General features: G+C 41.2%; 1 protein-coding gene across 3 annotated transcripts in view; it reads right to left on the bottom strand.

The window, feature by feature from the left end:
• adcy9b (adenylate cyclase 9b) overlaps window positions 1-16,501 on the bottom strand; it is a 41,990-nt gene extending 25,489 nt beyond the window's left edge. For all 3 annotated transcript variants that reach the window (XR_014772402.1, XM_084743661.1, XM_084743662.1), the window contains exon 1: window positions 13,961-16,501. Coding sequence is in view for 2 of the 3 variants with exons in the window: in XM_084743661.1 (XP_084599787.1) it covers window positions 13,961-15,782 (1,822 nt within the window). In the remaining variant the exon portion in view is untranslated. The remainder of the gene's footprint in view (window positions 1-13,960) is intronic.
• Between the last annotated feature and the right edge of the window lie 5,795 nt (window positions 16,502-22,296).

The following is a 22,296-nucleotide window of genomic DNA, read 5'->3' as shown; positions in this document are numbered from 1 at the left end:
AAGCCTATGGACGGAGCTGAGCCTGAGGCATGAGTGAGGAACCAGACACACCTGCTATAAACCAAAGCTGATATTATCTTGTGGCAGATATATTAGTATTGGTACACATCAGCTGATAAGTAACAAGAAAGTCCATTCATCAAATACCAGATAATGTATGATTTTTTTGGTAATTTGTAAATGGCATCATCAGTTCATACAACCCGATTCCAAAAAGTCGGTAAAGCTTTGCCAAGCATAAATAAAAACAGAATGCAATGATTTTTCAAATTATTTTTGACTTGTGTTCACTAGAATATAGCACAAAGACAAGATATTTAATGTTCAAACTGATAAATTTTATTGTTTTTAAATTCTGAATTTGATGCCTGCAAAAAAGTATGTTTCAAAAAATTTGGGACAGGAGCAACAGAAGACTGGAAAAGATGTGGAATGCTCAAAAAACACTTGTTTAAAACCTTCCACAGGTGAACCGGCTAATTGGTAACAGGTAACATTATCAGGATTGGGTGTGAAAGGATGAAAGGCGCGTCCTCGAAAGGTGGATAACTTAGTATGTATAAAGGATATGGGCTTGAGAACACTTTGGAAAACTGATGGTAAATACAGTTTGTAATTTACATTAACTTCTCTGAGGCCCAAGCTCATCTGAGGTGGACCGATGCAAAGCGAAAAAGTGTTTTAAATTCTTTTTATGAGAACATGGATGTTGTGTCCCATGGGACCATCCAGATTGTTACCAGCGCTAACTTCAAAAGCCAGCATCTGTGATGGTATGGAGGTGTGTTGGTGCCCATGGCATGGCTAAGTGATCTATCAGGTAAATATTTTGATGACTCATGCTTTCAAGTTAGCATCTCTAAGACAAAAGAGATGCTTATTGGCTCTTGCTGAAACCCTCCTGTCAAAGCACCTGCTTTTATCAATGGGACAGCTGTGGGAACAGTAAGTCGATATACAAGCTTGGGCACCACTCTGGATGACAAAGTGACTTTCAATGCCAACACTGACTCCATCTGCTGAAAAAGACCAATCAGAGACTGCGTTTCTTCAGAAAGTTGAGCAGTTTTACCACTGACAGATTGCTTTTAAAAAGGTTTTATTCATCTTTTAATGAGTCCGTTTTAACTTTTGCAATGACTTGTTGGTTTGGCAACTTCAGCTTGTTTAACATGGAAAGGTTGTCAAACTTTGCCAAGACTGTTGGCACCAACTGGAAAGATCTTGGCCATGTTTATCAAGTTAGACCCACTCAGAAGGCAAAGGTCATCCTGGCAGACCCTCAACATTCTTTTCATGCAGAGTTTCATGTCCTGCCATCAGAGAGGAGGAACAAATCAAACAGATATCTGTGGCCATTCTTGCACACAAACTTCAACAACAGTCCAATAGTGTGTTAGTGTATTTCGTTTATTTGTTGGGTTTATTTTTCTTTTATCTACTCTTCTGATGTTTACATATATAATGTCTCCATGCTATGCCTGATAACTTGCTGCTGTAACATAAGAATTTCCGAGTTTGGAAGTACATCTATCTCTGTACTTCTATCTCTTTAAAAAGTGGCAGATACTTAAATAGAGCAGTTGAGAACATCACAATAAATTAGCTTAACGTAACTTAAAAATTTCTGTAGTCCAAAAAAGGTGTGGGTTGAAGCCACAGCTTATAACGCCTACCCTTTTAATGCCTTCGTTTTTAATTGTTGGCATGATTCAGTCATCAAAGTACACAAAACTGTCATCAGTAAAGTTTCCATTAAAATTCACTAATTGATTAATTGACTAATTGTTCGAGCTCTACAACACACACACAAACACATTTTTAAAACAACTACAAAAGGACGAGGGACAAGTAAGATTGCTGGAGATTAAAGATGAATAAGCATATATAAGCATTATACAATAGAGTTATGGGTACAGAAAAGATAAAAGGAAAGCGAATAGGAAAGAGGAAGACAGGGTGCACAGGAAGAAAAGAGGGGTCAGAAGTGAGCCAAAGAAAATGATTTAATGTAAAAGTCTTTTGCTGTACTTTATAAAGGCCAGAGAAACACAGTGAGACAAGCATTTTTCAAGTTGAGGCTTCCTCGTTTCTAAAGCAGGAGAGAGCTAAAACTGGCCTCAGACACTCTGAAAATTCTAAAATAATAAAATACTTCAGCATATATGTATAATAGACACACATATACACAAAAGAATTCATGGAGGAAAACACACTTGCTGTACATTACACACACAAGCATGCACATTCAATCTGTGCAGGCTGAGTGCAGTAGCAGGCTTCAGGGTGGACTGGCTCCCCGTCATCTTTCCTCATTCATAATTCACACAGCCATTTATCACACACACACACACATACACTCCCGCTGTGCACACTAACGAGTCACTAAAGCCCACAAACATGGACAGGGTGCGGCTGTGTGTGCGGGTGTTTGCATTCAGTATGCTAGAAGTGCAAAAAGTGAGTGCGTGCATGTGGGAAGGTGGGTGGAGGTTACCGTGTGTGTCACCTCAAGACTGAGCTCCATCTGTCAATGTCAGTAAAAGCTATAGTGTGCATCTGTCAGGAGGAGTGCTGGCATTTTCTGTACCCTTGATCACACAGGAGAAAAGCTTAGGATGCATCAATGACTCATGATAGCGATTTATCACCAGAGCATCTGCATGGCCGCGAGGAGAACAAGCTTAGACCCATGTGCAGCTCAACTCACACTGCACCTAGCGATCTAAGTACCAGAAATACAGTGAGACAGGAACAGCAGGAGAAAGACACACAGAGATGCTTTCACATTTCCTTCACTTTTTCAAGGTTAAAAAAAAAATCTCTGAGAATGTGTGCAATTTGTGTCTGTGTGGGTGTCCTTCAGAGCTGCGGTGGCGAAGAATTGCTGCACGTGTTTGGTTTATCCTTGCTGGGTTCACATAAATATCGTCCTTCACTTGGGTTTTGACACAATATGACAGCCAGAACCTCAGCTGAATAAAGTCAATTTGGCCCCTTTTCTCCCCATCAGAGCACTAGTCCTTCCATCTAAAAAAGAGCCTCCAGTTTCAAGCTGACCCTCGCCCCTTTTCAATAGCCCGTTGCCATGGCAATTAGCCTTGGCGGGCATAGGGTGCAGAGCTGGAGTAAGTGTGCAAGTGTGTGAAATGTCCTTTCTCTGTGTGTGGTGCAGAGGCTGGTGTTATGACTCTGAGCCAGGTGGATCCCTGGACGGGATGAACATTTTCTGCTGTCTGTTTTCTGCTGAGCACAGGAAGGGAAGTTATGTTTGCAGGAGGATATACAAGCAGATCTTCTTAGCACATTTGCATATGTGAAAACTCCTACAGTGTTTGAGAACAGATTGGCCCGCTGTATGCAAAGACCGAGAGAGCAGCAAGAAGATTCCTTTCCAAACTCTGGCTGTGTTGATGTTGACATTACATTAAAATACATCAAGATGGCACGAGATTACTGTGTCTCTGTGACACTGTAAATAGATTTTTTGTTCCTTGCATGCATGTTGGCATGCCTCTTTTATTTAGGCTAACTTTCTCCTTCTTTATATTACATCAACAGGCTGGGCATCTTACACACTTGTGGGTTTACATTTACATCACTTGCAGACACAAACAGATACAATCCGTGTCTGTATGAGTTGCTGAGGGACGGTGAAAATCGTCAGTATTTGACGAGTTGAGAATGAGAGCAGGTTGGGTTTGTGGAGGTGAGCAGAACAGTGCAGGAGTCATTTATACTGAAGATCTGAGGAAACAGAAACCCTTCTGATTTAATGCGATTATTGATGATGCATTTAACATCAACAGTTCAAAAATAACTTGTACTCTGTGTAGATTTTCAGAAGAATACTTACTTAGAGTACTTTTACTAATAATGTAACAGTGCTTGTACTGAAAAGCCCTTTGTGATCCAACAATACACTTTGTGGTCCACAATGTAGAATTGTTGTCAAAAGTATATAAGTTGTATAATTGTTGTCATAAGATACTTAAATACTTTTTCAATACCACATGTTCAAAACGATACAATATCCTTTAATTATAGTACCAACTCTACAATGTAGTATCCATAACTAAGACATTATGTATCCTGCAGATCAATACTTCCTCCACCTCTGACCTCTCTGAGTAATGGGCTGATTATAAAAGAAAGTAAATATCTGTCATGTGACCGACTCCACACAACAGAGCAATGCATGGCTGCACTACATTAGCTCACCTGCACCAGTTTAATGGTAGCTAATGGAGCAGCTGAGACGTGGAGCGTCAAAGCACATTACTCTCCCATTTCACCACACAAGGTGCCCCGGGGGAAATAAACAGGTTATTTTAAAGATCATAAAGGCTCTGACAGGTTTTAGGCAAGTCTCGATTCACTTAGAACCTGGACCACTAAAATCAAATAACTCTAAGGGCTTATTTTCATTATCATTATATCTGTTGATTTTTCTGTTCTTTAATTGTTTAAGAAATGCTGCAAAATAGCAAAAGATTTCAATTGTAATTTCCCAGAGTCCAAGGTTATGTTTCATTTTTGTCTGACCAACTGTTCTAAAATATTCCAGTTACATTGCTACAAAATAGAGAAAAGCAGCAAATGTTCAATTTAGAGAAGCTGAAATGATAGAATGTGTGGTGTTTTCTGCTTGATAAAAACAAGAAACAACTAAACAATATTAAAATTGTTTTCAATTTCAATTACTATCATCACTACAAGACTATATAACACAATTCTGCACTAATGACAACAATAGCATGATATTTTATGCTGTCCCCAGCTGGCTGCAGTGCTGGTGGCTGTAAAACACTGTTTTGTAAGCAGCATCAAAATCCACAGAGAATACCTCCATCCTGCAACAACTTATGAGGTCAACTGAACATTATCCTTTGTCTGCACAGCCACTGATATTGATTTGCTGTGTGTGCTCAACTTGCTGAATTAAAAAGGCAAGAGGCCTCTGAGCAAAGTGAAGCAGTATGTGTGTTAGACAGCACGTTACGTAGCATGTCCTCCTCCACATGCCGCATGTGCTGTGTTTGTTCAACAGGCTCCGCTGTGTCAGCTGCTCGCATGTGTGGCTCCTTATCAGACAGACAGTGGTGGCACTGATATCAGGCTCTCTCATCCACCTCGCCCTAGGTCATCTCTGTCAGAGGAGATAGAGGCAGGACACTTCACCATTGAGCCAATAGGACAGCTGTCCCCTATAGGGGGACTGGGAGGTCTGCGGGGTGACACTTGTCAGGATTAAGTGGAGCACAACAGGATACATAGATGTTCAGAGGAGAATCTCCAACAGTATCAGCTCAATAGAAAGCTCACTGAGCTGTGCAGATAAGATTATTAGCAGCCCTTTGGAATAATATGCTTTCTGCGTTTCTGCTCTTGATACAAAAACTCATTACACCCCCCGAGTTCAAATCTTTTATCGCTTGCTGGGTTGAAGCAGCAAGCAATAGCCTCGCTGCACAGTCCTCCTGAACAAGTTCAGGTAGTTCGATCCTGCTGAGTAACAGTGTGACACAGCAGATAACCCAAATGACTGCAGCTATAAAATCCAGCTAATCACCACATCGTAGACCTTCAATAACCTTGCCACAATGGCCCCATGTTTGCAGAGCATAACAAGGGATCGTGAAGCTCTGCAGACTTACGCTGTATGATAAAGCCAAAGATGATTAATGGTGAGATTGTGCTGCTGCAGGCTACAATGCCATTCTGTGCTGAACCATAATACGCAGTACCGGGTGATACTGTACAATGCAGTTTGATGTATTATGCCATTACTCTCTTGGCAGAGTTGTAATCTACCACGCAGAGCCAAGGTGTTCTGTGGGGGGCGACGGTCACTGCAATACAATATAGCAGCTTAGAGTCCCCCTTGCTGTTTTGTTCCCTGGGGAGCCAGTGAGGAGCCACATCCCTGTCCCTGACTTAAAGGAGTAGTTTGGATTATTTCAAGTGCTGTTGTATGAGGTACCATCTCTTTAGAAACTGTTTGGAAAATGAACCACCTGTATATCACATCTAACACAGGCAAACCTCAACCAGTCAGATCAAACTCTTAACGAAGCCGGTCAGGAGAAGAGCGAAAACATGTTTTCCATTGAGAAAAGTCTTAAGTGCCATTATTTGCTCTTCTTTCAATTGAGAAATGCCCTCCAGTATTTGTTCTCATGCCGTCATTGTTTGTTTGAGACAAGGCAAGACGAGTCGCTTCCACGGACACTTCTCACTGTCATCACACCTAAAACCATGCCCATAGCTGAGGGTAGTCCCTCCCAGAATGCTGGTTAGCTGCAAAACTTTTGGGGCAGACACAGACACCTTCAACAACTTGAAGCGCGGCAAGATGGATTCTCTCATGATTTTGCAAATCCAGCTGCCTCACAAGTTAATGGGATTCCTGTGGGATGGGAGTCAATTTCACTATTCATCACCGAACCAAGGCAGGACAGGAAAGTCAACGGGGGCGGGATTCATCATAAGAATAGGTCTAAGAATAGGTCAGCTTTTTATATTTAAAAACGTGTTATATCATGTGTGGACCGTCTGTTGTCATGTTGCCTCTTTTGTATCCTGCTCTTGCTTTGTCTGTCAAAGTACTTTGTAAACTCTGTTTTAGTGCATTATAAATAAAGTTATTATTATTATTTAAGATAAGACGGCCACTACAGAACACAGTACGTTGTGTAATAGTAATCCCAGGGTCTAACACTGGTTTTATAAACCATTACAGGCTGACCTAACCATACTCTAGTCTAGCTCTTCCCCCCCTTACCCCCTCCTAGCAGTAAGCCACTCCACTCAGAGCACTTCACTTCACCACCAACCCCTCCCGTCTTTCTTTCTACAGGAGTGCTGAATGCTGTGTATGCATACTGATTTAGACTCAAGAGTCTAGACGAAAATTATGCCAGGTATTTTGATTGCTGGCAGGAGGAGAAGACAGCTGTGTATATATTAAGGTGAAGAAGCCAATCCGTTTAACTTTTTATCAAGTACAGCAGTGTGTAGACTGACAGCACACAAACGCACAATCCAGAGGCTTAAATGCGTATAGCCTCCCTTTCTCTGCTTGTGATTCACACCAGAGCTCAATGCTGAGGTCCAGTTACATGGTGGATTAATGTGGTGGTGGTTAGGCAACACTGCTGGACCAAAACTGAGTCCCAGACCACAGAATGGGACTACAGTTAAGAGCATGTCATCTGCTTTCCCTGTATAGTTCTCTCTTGCCTTCTTTTCTCCATATCTGCTACTTTAAGTGCACCCTCACCAGCCTCATCTATCGTGTTCAAGGTCACAGGTAGCAGCCATTATAAGTAACTCTCCACTGAGCCTCAGGCAAACACTGTACACTTTGCTGACTGACAGTATATCTCTATGGAAAAGCATTCAGGGGATAAGGGAAAGGGTGTGTGAGTGTGTGTGTGTGTGTGTGTGTGTGTGTGTGTGTGTGTGTGTGTGTGTGTGTGTGTGTGTGTGCATATTGAGTCTCACAAAAGCACAAATGACTCTCACTAACTAATACCTGCATAAAATAATGAGGCCAGAGTGAGGGGACACAGAACATCCATCACCTATTTGCAACTAAGTTCTGCTCTGCGCTCCAATCAGTTCCAATGTAGCTAATCAATTATTGTTCTGAAGGCTTAAAGATGTACAAGGAATTGGGACAAATTAATATCGTGGACCAGAATACATATTATCTTCTGTTTCATAGCCAGCACCACCCCTGGCCTTAGTTAATTCTCTTTGATATCCATATGACATGAAAACCTCTCATGTTGCCTCATCATAAATAACCACAACCATGACAGCCTCATTATAGGCAATCAATATCATTCGCTGTGATAAAAACGACTGGCTGGCAGGCAGCTGATGTGTTCGGGGTCAGGATAACACCAGGCCAGCATGGGCAGAGATATGATGATGGAGAATTACTAACATTAATCACTTTAGCCAAGAAGATTACCCAGGCTAGCTTTATTAGAAATCTCCCACAGGACAAAGAGAGGCGAGGGCAGGTCGGAAAGGGATATACTGTACACAGCTGACCAGCGAAGCTTTGCTCTGCGGTGAAGTTAGAAAAGGTCAAACTGAATCTGAGAACATGCCTTACCTCAAGGCTGGGGACCATGCACATAATGAGTATTAGTGGAGAGGGGGTTGTGCAATTATTCAAAAGAGCTGTCAGACGCTCAAATTAATGAAAGTGCTCTTAAGATCATCAAAGTGGCCTGATCAGTGCTAATTTGGGTCAATTCTCTTGTTTCTCTCTTTTTCTTTCCTCATTCAAACTGAGTTATGGCAACAGCCTGGAGGACTCGCAGCAGGAGAGAGGAGGGAAGATGCATGCAAGACTCTTCACAGCAAGAACATTTTTTAAACCTGCAATAACGGATATTTTGTCCACTTGGGGGCAGTGGAAACAAATTGTGACCACAACATTGTCAAGTCACAGAGCGACATTAGCATTTATTTGGAATCATGTTTCTGGCCACAGTCCTGCACCAGGTCAGGTGCAATATTTTCTCTGGAGATATCAGAAATGAAAAAGACCCACCAATACACTAATATCAAGCCTAATCAGCTTGCAGGATTTTACTGTGAAAGCCCACGACACAACCTTTGATCCCTCATCCTGCTAAACAATGGTATGTCACTGTCTGATATGACAATGATGAAGATTAGCTCCTGGATAAACTGGATAACATAAAGGCAAAAATAGCCAGAGGACAATAACAAATTGTGGACCATACATTGTCTACATCTACATCTGTGAGGATTTTGCTGTGCTCAAAGACTGTGAGAATCAGTGGCTTTGCTGCTTGTAAAAAGTTTCAAAAAATATGAAGGGTTGTGCATCGGAGTAGCAGGTATTTATTTGTGTTTTGAGCATAACAGTTCATGACTGAGCACAGCAGCACTCTCTCTCAACTACATGAACACAAACCAATGGCAGATTCTTGGTAGTACTATTTTGGGTACATGAAATAAACCAATCGAGGACACAACAGGGAGATTATCATCACTTATTCAGACTGATTGTCTTATTTGCCATTGCAGCGTAACATCAGGTCGCATTTCTCCAAAAGTTGACTTTTAACTTTTCTGCTGCATTTTTTTGCTGCATCCTCTACGGCCCCACCACTGCAGCCTAAACGCACTACCCCACTCAATATCAACGAGATGACTGGCGTTTTCCCCACAATGCCTGATTCTGTCCAATAATCACTCTCTCGCAGCCTCGTTGTGGCCCACACCAACTCCTGAGGTAAGCTGCTAAATGCTTCACTTTGTTCACCAGCTAGGCAGTGTCTGTCTGCAATTTGGTGCTGTAGCAGGTAGCGTACACTGGGTTTTTAGAGCATATTTCATTGAAAACAACTGCGTGCCGCAGCTGCAAACAATGATAAGACAGTGAACCAAAACAGTTAAGTTGTGAACTGCAGAACAATGAGCTGAAACTCACTATAAAGCTCTGCAAAGCTGAGCAAAGCTGCAGAGAGGTGATAATTCTCTGTAGGTTTGTCCCTTTCACATTGCAATTTAATACACTGTTATTTTAGTTGTTATTATATATTATATAAAATATTGATTATAGCCACTTTAATGTCAGCCACTAAGCCAGTTTGGACATTAATATTTAAGATACTTGGCACAGCTACTTTATCTGTAATACTACTGTAGTGGTACAAACTGAACTGGTCATGACTCTAACAACTACATTTTCTCTATTCTTATTGTAATACACACAAACTCTGCAAATCATTTCATTTCCCCAGAATCAAATGCTGCTTGAATATGAAAAGAAACATCACTGGCTCACTGTGGCCATCAGCAGAAAGATAATAGTGCTGGCAGGTGCCATCACTCTGCATTAAGTGCAAAGGAAGGACATAGACAGGTATTTTCCAAGGAAACAGAGCCAAATATAGCTCTTATTTCCAGTAAGGGAAACGTACAACACAAGATCTGGGCTCACGTGCAGCCTCTTACAGAGACAAACACACATAAAGAAGAAGCAAAGAGAAGAACAGAGAAGAGATTCAGATCATCCCAGTATATCATCCAAATGGGCTGGGTTGCTTTGTGATTTTTTCATTCTAGATTATTCAACTGATTATTTTCTATTTGACTGTTAAATGATTTAATTATCTATAAAATGTCAGTAACTAGAACTGAATTTAATTGATTAGTCAACTCACAGAAAATCTATTGGCTACTATTTTGATTATCAAATAATCGTTTAATTCATTTTTTAAAAATAACAAATATCATGTTACAGCATCACTGGTGTGGACATTTGTTGCCTATTTCTCTTTTGATATTATTGAAAATTGAATATATTTGTATGGCTATTTTAAGACATCTCCTGCAGCTTGAGCAAACCTTACAAGGTATTTTTCAGTATTGTCTGATACTCTATCAACCAAGTGACTAATTACAACTATTCAAATTACTGTAATTAAGTCATTTTTTTGGATACTTGTACTTTTGTGATTTTGTGTTATTATATATATTTCCATGCACTACACAATGTTAATGTAAAATCATGTACTGAGAACAATTTGAATTAACATCCAAACCTTGCATCTGCATTTCTGTAGCCATCGGATCACAAACGGGCCGACGAAAAACCATGACATACTAAAGAATAAACATGCTGTAGCATGCACAGCACACAGTTGGGAGTAATTTAGACTTACAATTTGGAGAAACAGGAAGCCCTGTGACTGAATGCCTGCTACATTTAACTCATTAAACATTGTACTTTTACTTACTGTCAGTTCTTGTGCTTCGGTACAGATTTTCAGTACTCTTTCTACCACTACTATAGACTAAACAATTAATAAATTCAGCAGAAAAAATATTGACAGATTAAGTAATAATGAAAATAATCATTAGTAAGATTCTCAAAGCCAAGTGCAATGTGTTCCAATGTATTACCTAACCTCAACCAGCAGCTATTACCCAATGGGATAGAAACCAAACCACAATATCTCCATTTGCTGCTAAAACCACAGGCCTCAGGTCAGTGGTGAGGAGCCAACAGGATGCAGCCCTCAACTGACCACATGTGCTGCACCCCATGTGAACTTTTGCTACAATGAGCCACGAATAGCTTATAATTACAGTAGGAAGCTCCGTGTAAGAAAGAATAAACATTTGAACATGTGCACCTACAGGATGAGACAACAGAACATGACTTAATAGCAGGCCTATTCAACTATCCACCCTGTGGGTTGGATATAGCCCTTTTAATTTTGGCTGCCTGCAAATCAGGCTGCAGTGTGTTATATAATAAAATAAACTAAGGCACGTATCTCTGAGACACTTTAAAACATCTGGACCATAGACTGTATGATCTGGAACCAATATGATGTTGGTTATGTACAACACCTGTGCTGCACCGGCCATTCGCTCAGTCAAGCCTAGAAGCTTTTTGTTTTGTTTTTCTACGAAATTACAAAGTGTCACAGTTTCCTTATAAATGACACAATCACAGCACGTCCAACACCACTAACAGACACAGGTGTGTGACAAGGAGACACTTGACAAGATATGGTTTTTCAACTGCTCATTCGCTCTTTAGCATAAGTCGTTTTTTTTGTAGTGATTTTTGATATCAAGACAAACTTGTTTTGAATACTGTGGCTCAATCAAGTTGATGGAGCAAGTAAGACAGTATTGTTGATGTGCATACTGTTTAGAAGCGTCTTGCAGTAACTCCATCCATAAGGTGTCCATTTAGCTTAATTATAAATCTGCGACACTTACATTGGCCTACTTACTGTTAGTCTGGATACTGTTTCACTGTTTTCACCTCAACACATATGGATAAGGATCTGCTGTGTCTGATGGAAATGTTGCTGAGGATATTATAAACAGGCCTACTTTTTTTGTTCTACCTTGTACTATATTTATCTCTGTATTTGTTTTGTTCATTTGTGGATGTCGACCTGTCAGAAAATAACTTATCCCTCCTTGGCTTTTTAAATGTAACTTTTTGCACTTTTTTTTAATCAAGCCTTGCAACCATAGCTTTCCTACTTATTTGAATGGACTGGATGTTGTCTGGAAATGATTATGATAACAAGATTAAAGTGAAAAAAGGGATGTTCATGACTGGTTCATTCTGTGTAGAAACATATCTATAACAATATACTGTAAGAATAATTTGTAGCCATTACTTGATAAAGCAGTGTGTGGCCTCTGAACCCCCAGTGATTTTAATATTTGGCCCACTTGCTCTTGAAGATCAACAGTCCTGCTCCATAGCCTCAGTCTGCAGTTATAGTGCAACTGTAGAAACACTCATGAGCCAAAAACTTTGTGAGAAAGTGAAAGATCTCACTGACTCAAAAGCACATCAAAAATACATGGAAGACAGCTGCACAGCGATCACTGCCTAGGTCAAAGCAATTTACTTCTGAGTTAGGCAAGCGGGACCAGCCCCAGCCAGGATCCATGCCTGGCTGCAATGCTACCCAAGTGATTAACACAGACTGAGCCAGACAGTGGAGGGAATTTTACAGCACTGGAGAACAACTCTCTCCTGACAGCCAGCTCTCTCACTGGCACAGCAGATCTAGAGAGAGACGATAAATCTCAGGAGGGGAACTGAATACGTGATGGAGGCAAGAAAGGAATGGAGGAGAAAGAGGAGGAGGAGGAAGAGGGGGTGATAACACAGTGGGTAACACATTTATCCTCACAATAAAAAGAGTAGAAAGAGCAGGAGTGGTAGTCACTCATTAATCTGACAGATGAGAGGAAAATGCAGGCCCATAAATCACTCCTGCAGACTGGTAAACACAAGGAGCTTTTGCTCAGTCTTGTTTCTTGACTGGTCACTGCACTGACTTCCAGGTCAAAATAATGAAAAATCTGTGCAAAGTCAACCTTTTGATAATTTGTGTGCACAAATTATTAATGTGTACACTTGCAATGCTAATTTGTGTGAATTACCAGTTCATGCCTACAATGCCCTGCACAAAATCAGACATGAGGCCTCCCAGGAAGCACATTTAGCTTCTATTGAAACAAAAATAAACCTAAAATACTAATTCAGAAGGGCAGATGAACGCCATCTGCAATACCTTAGTCAGACACTGTCACTTCACTTACACTGAGTGATAATGGATCAGCACGCCTTCAATGATGAAAAGAGCCATTAAGCCAACATTTAGTTACACTGAGGCAATTTGCATAAATATATCAAATAAAAGCTGCAGTCAAACAGTTTAGAGGCAAGAAAAAGAGAGGACAAGAGAGAGAGGTGAAGATAAAGCTGCAGGCAAATCTCTGTTGGAGAAGGCGACAGTTGTATTAAGTTGTAAAGCAATCCCTGGGGTTCAGAGCAAGGTTAAGAGAACAGGACACATCGAGGACGTCTGAAAGGCAATGTAATTGAACAACAGAACAAAGACTGGGTAGAGACAGGGTGGAGGATAGAATGGGAAAGAAGATGGCGTCTGTCTGTGATACAGTCACATAATACCAACACCACAGAGGACACTTCTAACTGACTCAAAACCTCGCCAGCCCATCTGTGCTGGGTGCAACACATAGTGCTAAAACTCAGTGTTGACCTTGACCGATGCAAATGCTCCCCTGCCACTGTTTAGAGCCACCTGGGCTGTGAACAGCAGATATATGCTGGCACAACTACACATTTGCTCTATGGATGGCAGAGATACATTACAGGACATAAACTTAAGCACTTAAAAGTACCTTAAAAAGTTTGTAGGTTCATGGGGGAGTAATAACAGCAATGAGTCTCACTGTTGCAGCCAAATTACAGAATTGCTGCTGACCATGGAGTTCAATTAATCTTGTTTGGAATAACCTTTTTCACACAGCAAGATAAAATAAAAAAAGGAACTACAGACATGATATAATACTGAGGAAAACATCAACATTTACTACGTTTTCACAGAGCACCTACCTTTGAGCTGGTCAGCCACCACACTCTGTCCTATTCTCTCAATGACTTGACCACCTTCATGCTGGTAACGATCATCCAGGAAGTTGGCCGTGGCCTGTGACAGGTGGACCTTCCCTGCCACTCCCAGCTGCTCCATGAGGTTGGCAAGGTTGACATCGTTTGACCAAACATCAAACTTGAAGCGTTTCATGCCCAGAATACCACACAGTACAGTGCCAGTGTGGACGCCCACCCTCATGTTGACCATCTCCCTCTTCTCCTGGCAGAACTGTTCAATAGCTTGAATCATACCCAGGCCCATCTCTACGCAGCAATAGGCATGGTCCGGTCTGGGTTCAGGACAACCAGCCACGCAGTAGTAACAGTCTCCTAAGGTACTGATCTTTTCACAGCCAGTGAGCTCACAAAGTCGATCAAAACGTCCAAATAAATCATTTAGAAGCCCAACAAGGGCATGAGCAGATTTGTTGGCAGACATTTTCGTGAAGCCCACAATATCTGCAAAGAGGATGCTGACTGGCTCCATCCTTTTCATGTTGAAGGGTCTGAAGATGATCTGCCCTCGAGGGATGGAGGTTTTCTTGCGTTTATTGTTTTTAGGGCTGGAGATGGCGGCTGCTGCCCCACTGGTGGAGTATCGTTTCACAGAATTATCACCTATCTCCTCATCACCCTGCTTCATCAGTTCATCAGCCACGATTCTGGGCATAACAGAGTGGATCATTCGCTCCTTCAAGGCTTTCTCCACCTCCAGATCTTTGCCATGCATGATAGCTTGCCCCACCTTCAGGAAGGTGCTGCGTGACCGCACCTCAGACATGATGAACAGGTGGATACCAATGGCGTGGGCACAGAGGTGGAGCAGAGCTTTGGCTGGGCCCAGCCAACTTAACGTATCCCAGTCTGACTGAGAAGCTAAAGTCCAGTTATCTCCTGCCTGTGTCAGGTGCAGCCAGCCTAAACTCTCAAAAAAGACAGAGTAGAGAAGCCCAAGCAGGACAGAAGCATAGAGGCGAACATGGAGAACACTGTATAGCAAAAGAAGAACCTCAATGCAGAGAGAGAAAGTGCCTACAGGAGAGAGGCAGGGGGACCAGGTGCTCCCTCCCACAAGCTTCTCATAGGTCATGTTGTAGATCGGTCCCATGCCGCTGAATTCTTCCACATCGAGTGCATCGAGTGCAGGTGTAGGAGTCTCCGGGTCCCTGAAGTGTGATGTCTGAATTTGTGGGGCCAGGGTCAGGATGAAGGTTACAAGGATGAGCAGTAGAGATGCTTGATTGTAGCAGCGAGAGTAGAGTTTAGTAAAGGTTAAGACGAAGAGAAGGAGGCAGAACAGGAGGAATGACGCAGTGGGAATGAGAAAGGCAGTCCTGTCACAGCGGGAAGGGTTGGCAGCAAAGTACAATCCCCAGAGAAGGCCAGCAGCAACCAGGTAAAAGAGTACATAGCGGAAGCGCCGCTGGGTCTGAGGGAAACACCGTTCTCTACAGGCCTCTTCCAGGATCGAAGAGTCAAACTTTGGGTCCCAGAAATGACCGGCAGATCTTTCAAAAAGCTGAGGCATCTTCTTCTGTGTGCGAAAGCTCTTGACCACCGGCCTCCTGGCTCCAGACTCTCCGGAGCTGCAGCTGGAGGAGATGCTGTACTTGCAGTGCTTGGATCCCCCAATGAAGCCTCCCCCGATTGAACCCAGCGGCCCGCCTCCATGCCTGTGTTTGACACTACTGCCAATCCTCACTGAGACGCCTCCATCTCCACTTGAGTCACAGCTCACTTCTGTGTTATGAGGCAGCAATTGTTGATGTTGGGGGGACGCCATGTTGCTTTTTAATCTATCCAAAATCAAAGACTGTGCAGAAGACAGTTATTTAAAAAACAAAGTACATAAAGAAGTAAGGCAAAGTATATAGCCACAGTGTAACAACTAAGGTAATTATTATTTACTTTTAAAAGTGAAAAGGGGAGCACAAAAAACCCTTTTCTGAGCAAAATCCACACGGTTAGCAGTGTAGTGGCTGTAGAAACACCAGCAGACCTTCCAAAGAGTTTGAATAGTTCATTATTGCCCCTCTTGACGTCAGTCCCTGCATTCCTCTACATTCCCGTCTGTTTTGACGCACTTGAGACTGCAAGGTTCACTCGCTGCCTGCTCTGTTCCAGACCAGGTCCACCCGGCTGCTTACACACTGTTTCACTCATTGGAAAAACATTGGGGAAACTAAGAGAATTCCAAAATATATGAGCGTAAAAGGGAAAGTTAAAAAAAAAAAAAAACACATGAGAAGTTAAAAAAGGGTTTAAAGGGGTTCTTTAGAAGTTGTGTGATCACCAATAGTAAGCATAGAATATTAAATCCAGTTAAAATGTGTTATTGCGTGTTTTCTTGCCCGCTCCAGTCAATATACTTTCATTACTGGTGCATGTCAATTCCTGCTCATCCATTCAGTTTTCCGTTCCACTCAGTTCCACCGGGAATACACAGCAATGCCTGCTGAACTTCACCACGTTTTGTTTACAGGTCCGAACCAAACTTCATCCAGAGCAGTGTTTGCTTTGACTCGAGATCTGCTGTTTGCTTGTCTTCACCGAAAACTTCAGCTTTTCATTTTAAGGCGCAGATAAACTCCAGATAAAGAGAACGTGGGCGCAAAAGGACACACCAGAGCTTTTATTTATACCCGCTTGCCCCTTGCTGCGGGGCCTAATCGTGACTATTTCCGTGGACTGAGCCCCGTCCTCGCCTGAGTTTCTCCTCCTGGACTCTCCGCCGACGCTGCGTCTCCAAACCCCAAAGGGGCTGGTGTGCACGGAGGTCTGCAGGAGACAAATGCATCAAACGTGGTGCGCAGAATATACCCGAAATACTGTTTGGGTTCTTCTGCAAGAGCTTAGTTGTCAATGACTTGTGTGAAAAAAAGACTCCTCCAAGGCAATACTACACCAGTCTTGCTTCAGATTATTGCTTTAATATCCACAGTCATACCAAGTGATCGTCACAGAAAAAAAAAATACCCAGATTGTCCAGATATCCTGACCATGCCGGTTCCTGGCTGTATTCGGTGTCACCCGGACAGTTGAGAAAAAGAAAATGCAGCCTTTTGCAGACTACAAGAAGTGTCGTACAGTCAAGTCCTTCATTTTCTCTGAAGCAAAGTTTGCCCACGGCAGCCCGGTCCCCCTCCTAAATTGTAGACGACGAAAGCCCGGAGAGAGCCGGGCTAATTAAAAGGTCCCCACCTCCCCTCCACGCCCCCCACACCGACAGTCCCACAGGTTACAGCAGAGTGCAGCCTTGATCCAGCCACTTTAATTGAATCGCAGGGGACACACAAGAGAATATCTTCATACCGCCAAATAATACCCTTTTAATCCAAGACAAATATGATGGATTAAGGCTGCTGCATCGTCCAACCTTTCCATTCCCTGCATCGTCCACAGAGAGACGAGATGGTCTTATCTCCGTTATCTGACCATTATCTGAATTTGCGCGACTGCTGCAAAGACACCTGCACGAAATGCTGTTTGCGCGATCCGGGCGCGGTGGGCAACGCAGTGGCCGCAGCCGCCACCATCTTCTGTGCGCTGACAGCCGTCCAGCCGCGAGATGTGTGTGTATGTGTGTGTGTGTGTGTGAATGTCAAGTCCGCCAGAACAACATCGTTTCCGCCCCTTCCTTTCAAAATAAGTAAACCACCCCATGTGCAATTAATTCCCCGATAAAACAAGCCAATTGGAGGCCTATTTCCTTTGAGTAACGTAATACCCTTAAATTGAAATTAAAGATGTATGATAACATGTATGATCATCTATGTATTATTGTTTGTCTTCTGAATTATAGCAAGCAGGCTTCAAATCTGCTGTCTATCAACCATGCCAATGAAGTCCTCATTCACACATTTGGGTTTTTGTTCAGTGTATATTTATATTAAGCATATTAACCATTTGGCAGCACCTTCTGTTTTGCAGCGATCTGCAAATTCTTAAAACTATTTTTCTGGCAAGCTGGAGGAAAAATATTCCACCTGCAACACAAGAGGAGTGGTGTTAAATTGTGTTAGACATCATTGCAGAAGTATAGAGAGTAAAAACAGCCATAGCCACTGTCAATTAAAAACCCAGACTTTATGGCTAACTCTTGCACCAGATATTTGAATGTAGTATTTAGTAGGTTTGAGCATGTTTTTTAAATGGAAATTTATTTTTGTATGTGTCATATATGCCAAATTGTCCTTCTGGATCAATAAAACATCTATCTATCTATCTATCTATCTATCTTGAATTAAACATGTAAATGTAATGTTTGTATTATATGTGTGTTTGTATTTTCAGTGTTGTTATTATTCCAATTTGTTTTCACTTATTTATATTTTTTCTCCTTAAATTGCTTTGCTATATGAATACTGTAACCTCTTGTAAAGGAACGTGTAAGAAATACTTTAGTTGTAAACGTGACTCTGAGAAATAACCAAATAAAAATAACGGTTTAAAAACGTTAAGATCGTTTATTTTGAAAAGTATCAACATGCTTCCGTTTTGCTGGTTGATGTTGGCTTGACTCAGCTGTCTGCGTTTGGCGTGCAGAGGAGAAGAAGGGCTGCCGAGTGGTGGGAGGGGTACGGTTGAGGTACGTGCACGCACTCGGTAAAGAAAAAGACTGAAAGGTAACGAGCACGTGTTTAAGGAAGGGTGGGGACGTCTTTTTTTGTCCGCAATCAGCGCACCCCCCAGCCCCCCTTTCTTCAGTAGATTATTGTCTTTCCCATCACTGTACCTTTCGAGTAAATGCTGCTTTATTTTACATGTATGTAAACATCTGCTTTGTGATGGTAGCAGAAGAAAAAAAGGAGAAAAGGGGAATAATATTTTAGTGAATCAAAGTGCCCTAAAATGCAAGGTCACTAAACTGCTTTAAATGCCTATTCTAAATGTAAAATGAATTTCAGATTATATTAAGGTTATTATGATGGCTGAAAATATTCAATTAGCAGTAAAGTTCAAGTAACAGTCAGCACATAAAGGCAGACTAAATTTTGTATTGCACGCTCCAATATTTTAGTACCCTCAAGATTATACATAAAACAGTGACTTGTCAGGGATGAGCCATTATAATCCCACAGTACGAGCAGCACAGTCTACTAGAAGCTGGGGAAACTTTAATTCTCTATTCAATAGCCTGAGAGAAATATTAAACAGCAAGCCTCTGTAGTCAGTACAGCGGCTTCACAGACGAAAAGTGTATTGAGAGGTTCACCAGAGGGTCTGTGAAGACCCTCCACCTGCATGTAGGGAAACAACAGAAGCATGTCGTTTGAGAGAAGTGAAAATATTTTCTCCATCTTTAGATCAGTGCGGAATTTACAATGTTGAATATTGGTTTGCATAGTAAAGAGCAGGTTTTCAAAATTTTGTGCCCAAAGTACACCAAAGAGCAAGCCAAAATCTCAAGGCACACCTGCATTCAAATCCCTGCAAAATAAGCAAAGAGTAGCTTATTAGCCAATCAGAGGCATGTGTATCTTTGGTTGTGCAGTGTACATTTGTATGCAATATGCTTAGTATTATAATCTGTGTATTTGTTCATGCAAATATGTGTTTGTTTTTTGTGTGCCTAAAAACTAAAAAATGTTTTGTTGCAAACATCTGATCTTTGCAATAAAAATCAATTTATAAAAGATTGTTTACTTCATAAGTTCGTGAAGTTCACAAAGACCTCATATTTATTCACGCATCTGCCTGAAACTCAAATGCTGTGTTACAGGTTGAAAGTCATATAAACGTTGGGAATCTGAGAAATCATTATAATTTCACTGTTTCCTGATTGATCAGCAACTGAAAAGACAATGGATGGTGAAAATCTGGAGGGACAATGGGGCCATATTTCAAGCTAAAACAAAATATTTGATAACTTCTTAGCTACCATGAAACAGCATACTGAAATATCAGTGCACATCTTGGACATTTATTTAAGCCTGGGAGTAAAATGCACTGGATGTAATATTAAGCCTACCATGTAATATTTACTGTCTTGCTTTCTCTTGTTGAAGTATGTAAGCTAAGCAGCTAAAACAAGGTTACCAGTGTGTTAGGTTGGAACAAAACTATCTGATCTTACATTTTTCATGATCATACTAATAACATGTTTAAATTGAATGTAATCTGCATGAACAAAACACAGAAATTTGTTTTCCAGTGGGAATAATGTCACATAACGTCACTGACTTAACTAGAAGTTAAAACAGTTAACATTAACAATAGCCTACATTGTAAGTTTGTTTACATCCAGCGCGTTTTACTTTAGGTTTAGACTAAATATGTCCCACATGTGTGTCAATATTTAAAAATTAATTCACACCTTTCCTATCATATCATCTAACACAATCAAATGTTATTGTTAGTTAAGAATTGGTTGAATGCTAATGCTAATGGGTTATCGAATATGTTGTTTTAGCTTGAAATATGGCCTGATGTGCATCGTCCCCTCTGATTTTCTCTGTCCATTGTCAACTGTTTCAGTTCCCGATCAATCAGGAAGTGGTGAAATGATAATGATTTGTCAGATTCCCTGCCAGTACACGACCTCGCAACAACACAGCAGTGCAATATCTGAGCTTCCCCCTCTGAGTGTGACAGCACAGGGAAGTGGCCACCATGTGAATGTAGTGAACTGGCTTTGTTTTCGAGTACTTGTGAACTTTAAATCCCATTTTCATTTGCAAGTTAGTCTCTTCAGAATGTGCAAAATAATGTTAGAGGAAGAAGTGTTAACACCCTCACAGAGACACATGTGTGTTTGAGTCAGTCTTACTTGGTGCACAACTATCAAAACTAAAGCCGATTTCCAATGCATACACTCAGACGTACACCCCAAAATATACACTCTTCATCCACCAGACACACACACACTCCTCCTGACTTCCAGTCACGACAAACTGTTGGTGCATTGCAGCTACAGGATAAAACCATTCTGTCAAACCCAAAAGTCAGGGATTGGACCATTAGAGCATTCAGACTCTTGACAACTAGGTCTAACAGAGAAAAAGGAAATTGAGATATGAATGGAGGCAGAGTTGTGATAGGTAGCTGCATGTGTCAGCAGGAAGGAGAGAGACAGAGGGGGAATAAAAGGAAAAATCAGTCTGGTGCATGTTTTAATCTCTCTGTGTTCTTGTTGAGTCTCTTTAATTAAGGACTGATCATTTCATCAAAATAATCACAAAGTATCACTACTTAGTCAATCAGAAATCTTTATTCTTGATGATCAAGCTTCCAAAATTGGGCGAAGTTTAATCTAAATTTTATACTAAAACAAAAAAAAAAAAAGAGTGAATCAAAAACTATTTCAATGGGACACACATCCATTCCAGATCTAATTCACAGGTAAATTAAGATAACTGATACCAAAATATACCAAAAGCACAACCACATAAAGTCATTAGCCCAAGCTATAACCCCACCATAACTGTTGCCTTGATGAGTGTTAGTTAGTGGTCTGTATAACTTTTTACACTTCTACACAGCACTCTCTAGTGGGCATGTTCTGGATCTGCAGTGTAAACATACTAAACACATCCAGTGGAGCACTCACACACAAAGAAAAAACAAACAGAAAATTAAGAAAACGTGAGATAAATTTTGTTAGCTTTCTTTTCTTTCTCATTAAGCTTCAGATTTTAGTTCAGGAAACACTCGTCAGTATGGGGTTAGTGAGGGAGAACAGAGAGGGAACTGGAAGTCATTTGTCCATGAGTTACATTGGTACTATTTTGGAGCTGTAGTTATTAGTGTTTACCAGAGGTGTGACCAAGTCATTGTTTTGCAAGTCACCATAAGTCTTGCAGCTCTTTGCACTTAAGTCCCAAGTCAAGTTCCCAGTTAAAACTTTGAGTTTTGAGCCCTAAACAAGTCATCATTTAACAGTGAGTTTCCAGCCTCATTGATTTACCAGGTGTTAAGCTAAGCATTAACTATGTTAATATTAGCCTAGACTTACCGTTCTTTATGCAACCGTAAGTGTTGAATAAAGTTGGAAGATATTGCATTTCTGTCTGCAAACTGCAATTTGTTTATTGTTGACATCCTTTTAGTTTTTTCTATGCAATCAAAGTGATCTTTGGTATCACTTTTTCTCATCTGCTGCTCAGTAACTTAATATTAGTTACTCATGGTTTTCTCCAGCAACTTGATTACATGCTGTCCAGTTTGGTTCAAAACAAAGTGGATCTGGCAATGGTGGAGGATAAAGTATTGATTTGCTGGGAAACAATAGCACTACCTTTAGTTGATTCAGGAAATAAAGGGAAATTAATTGATTCATGCCACATTTTTCACAATTT

The sequence above is a fragment of the Lutjanus erythropterus genome, chromosome 19 (assembly GCF_056507025.1).
Source record: "Lutjanus erythropterus isolate fLutEry1 chromosome 19, fLutEry1.hap2, whole genome shotgun sequence".
NCBI lineage: Eukaryota > Metazoa > Chordata > Actinopteri > Lutjaniformes > Lutjanidae > Lutjanus > Lutjanus erythropterus.
The sequence above is the reverse complement of the archived record's forward strand: the minus strand, read 5'-3'. Positions and strand labels throughout refer to the sequence as shown.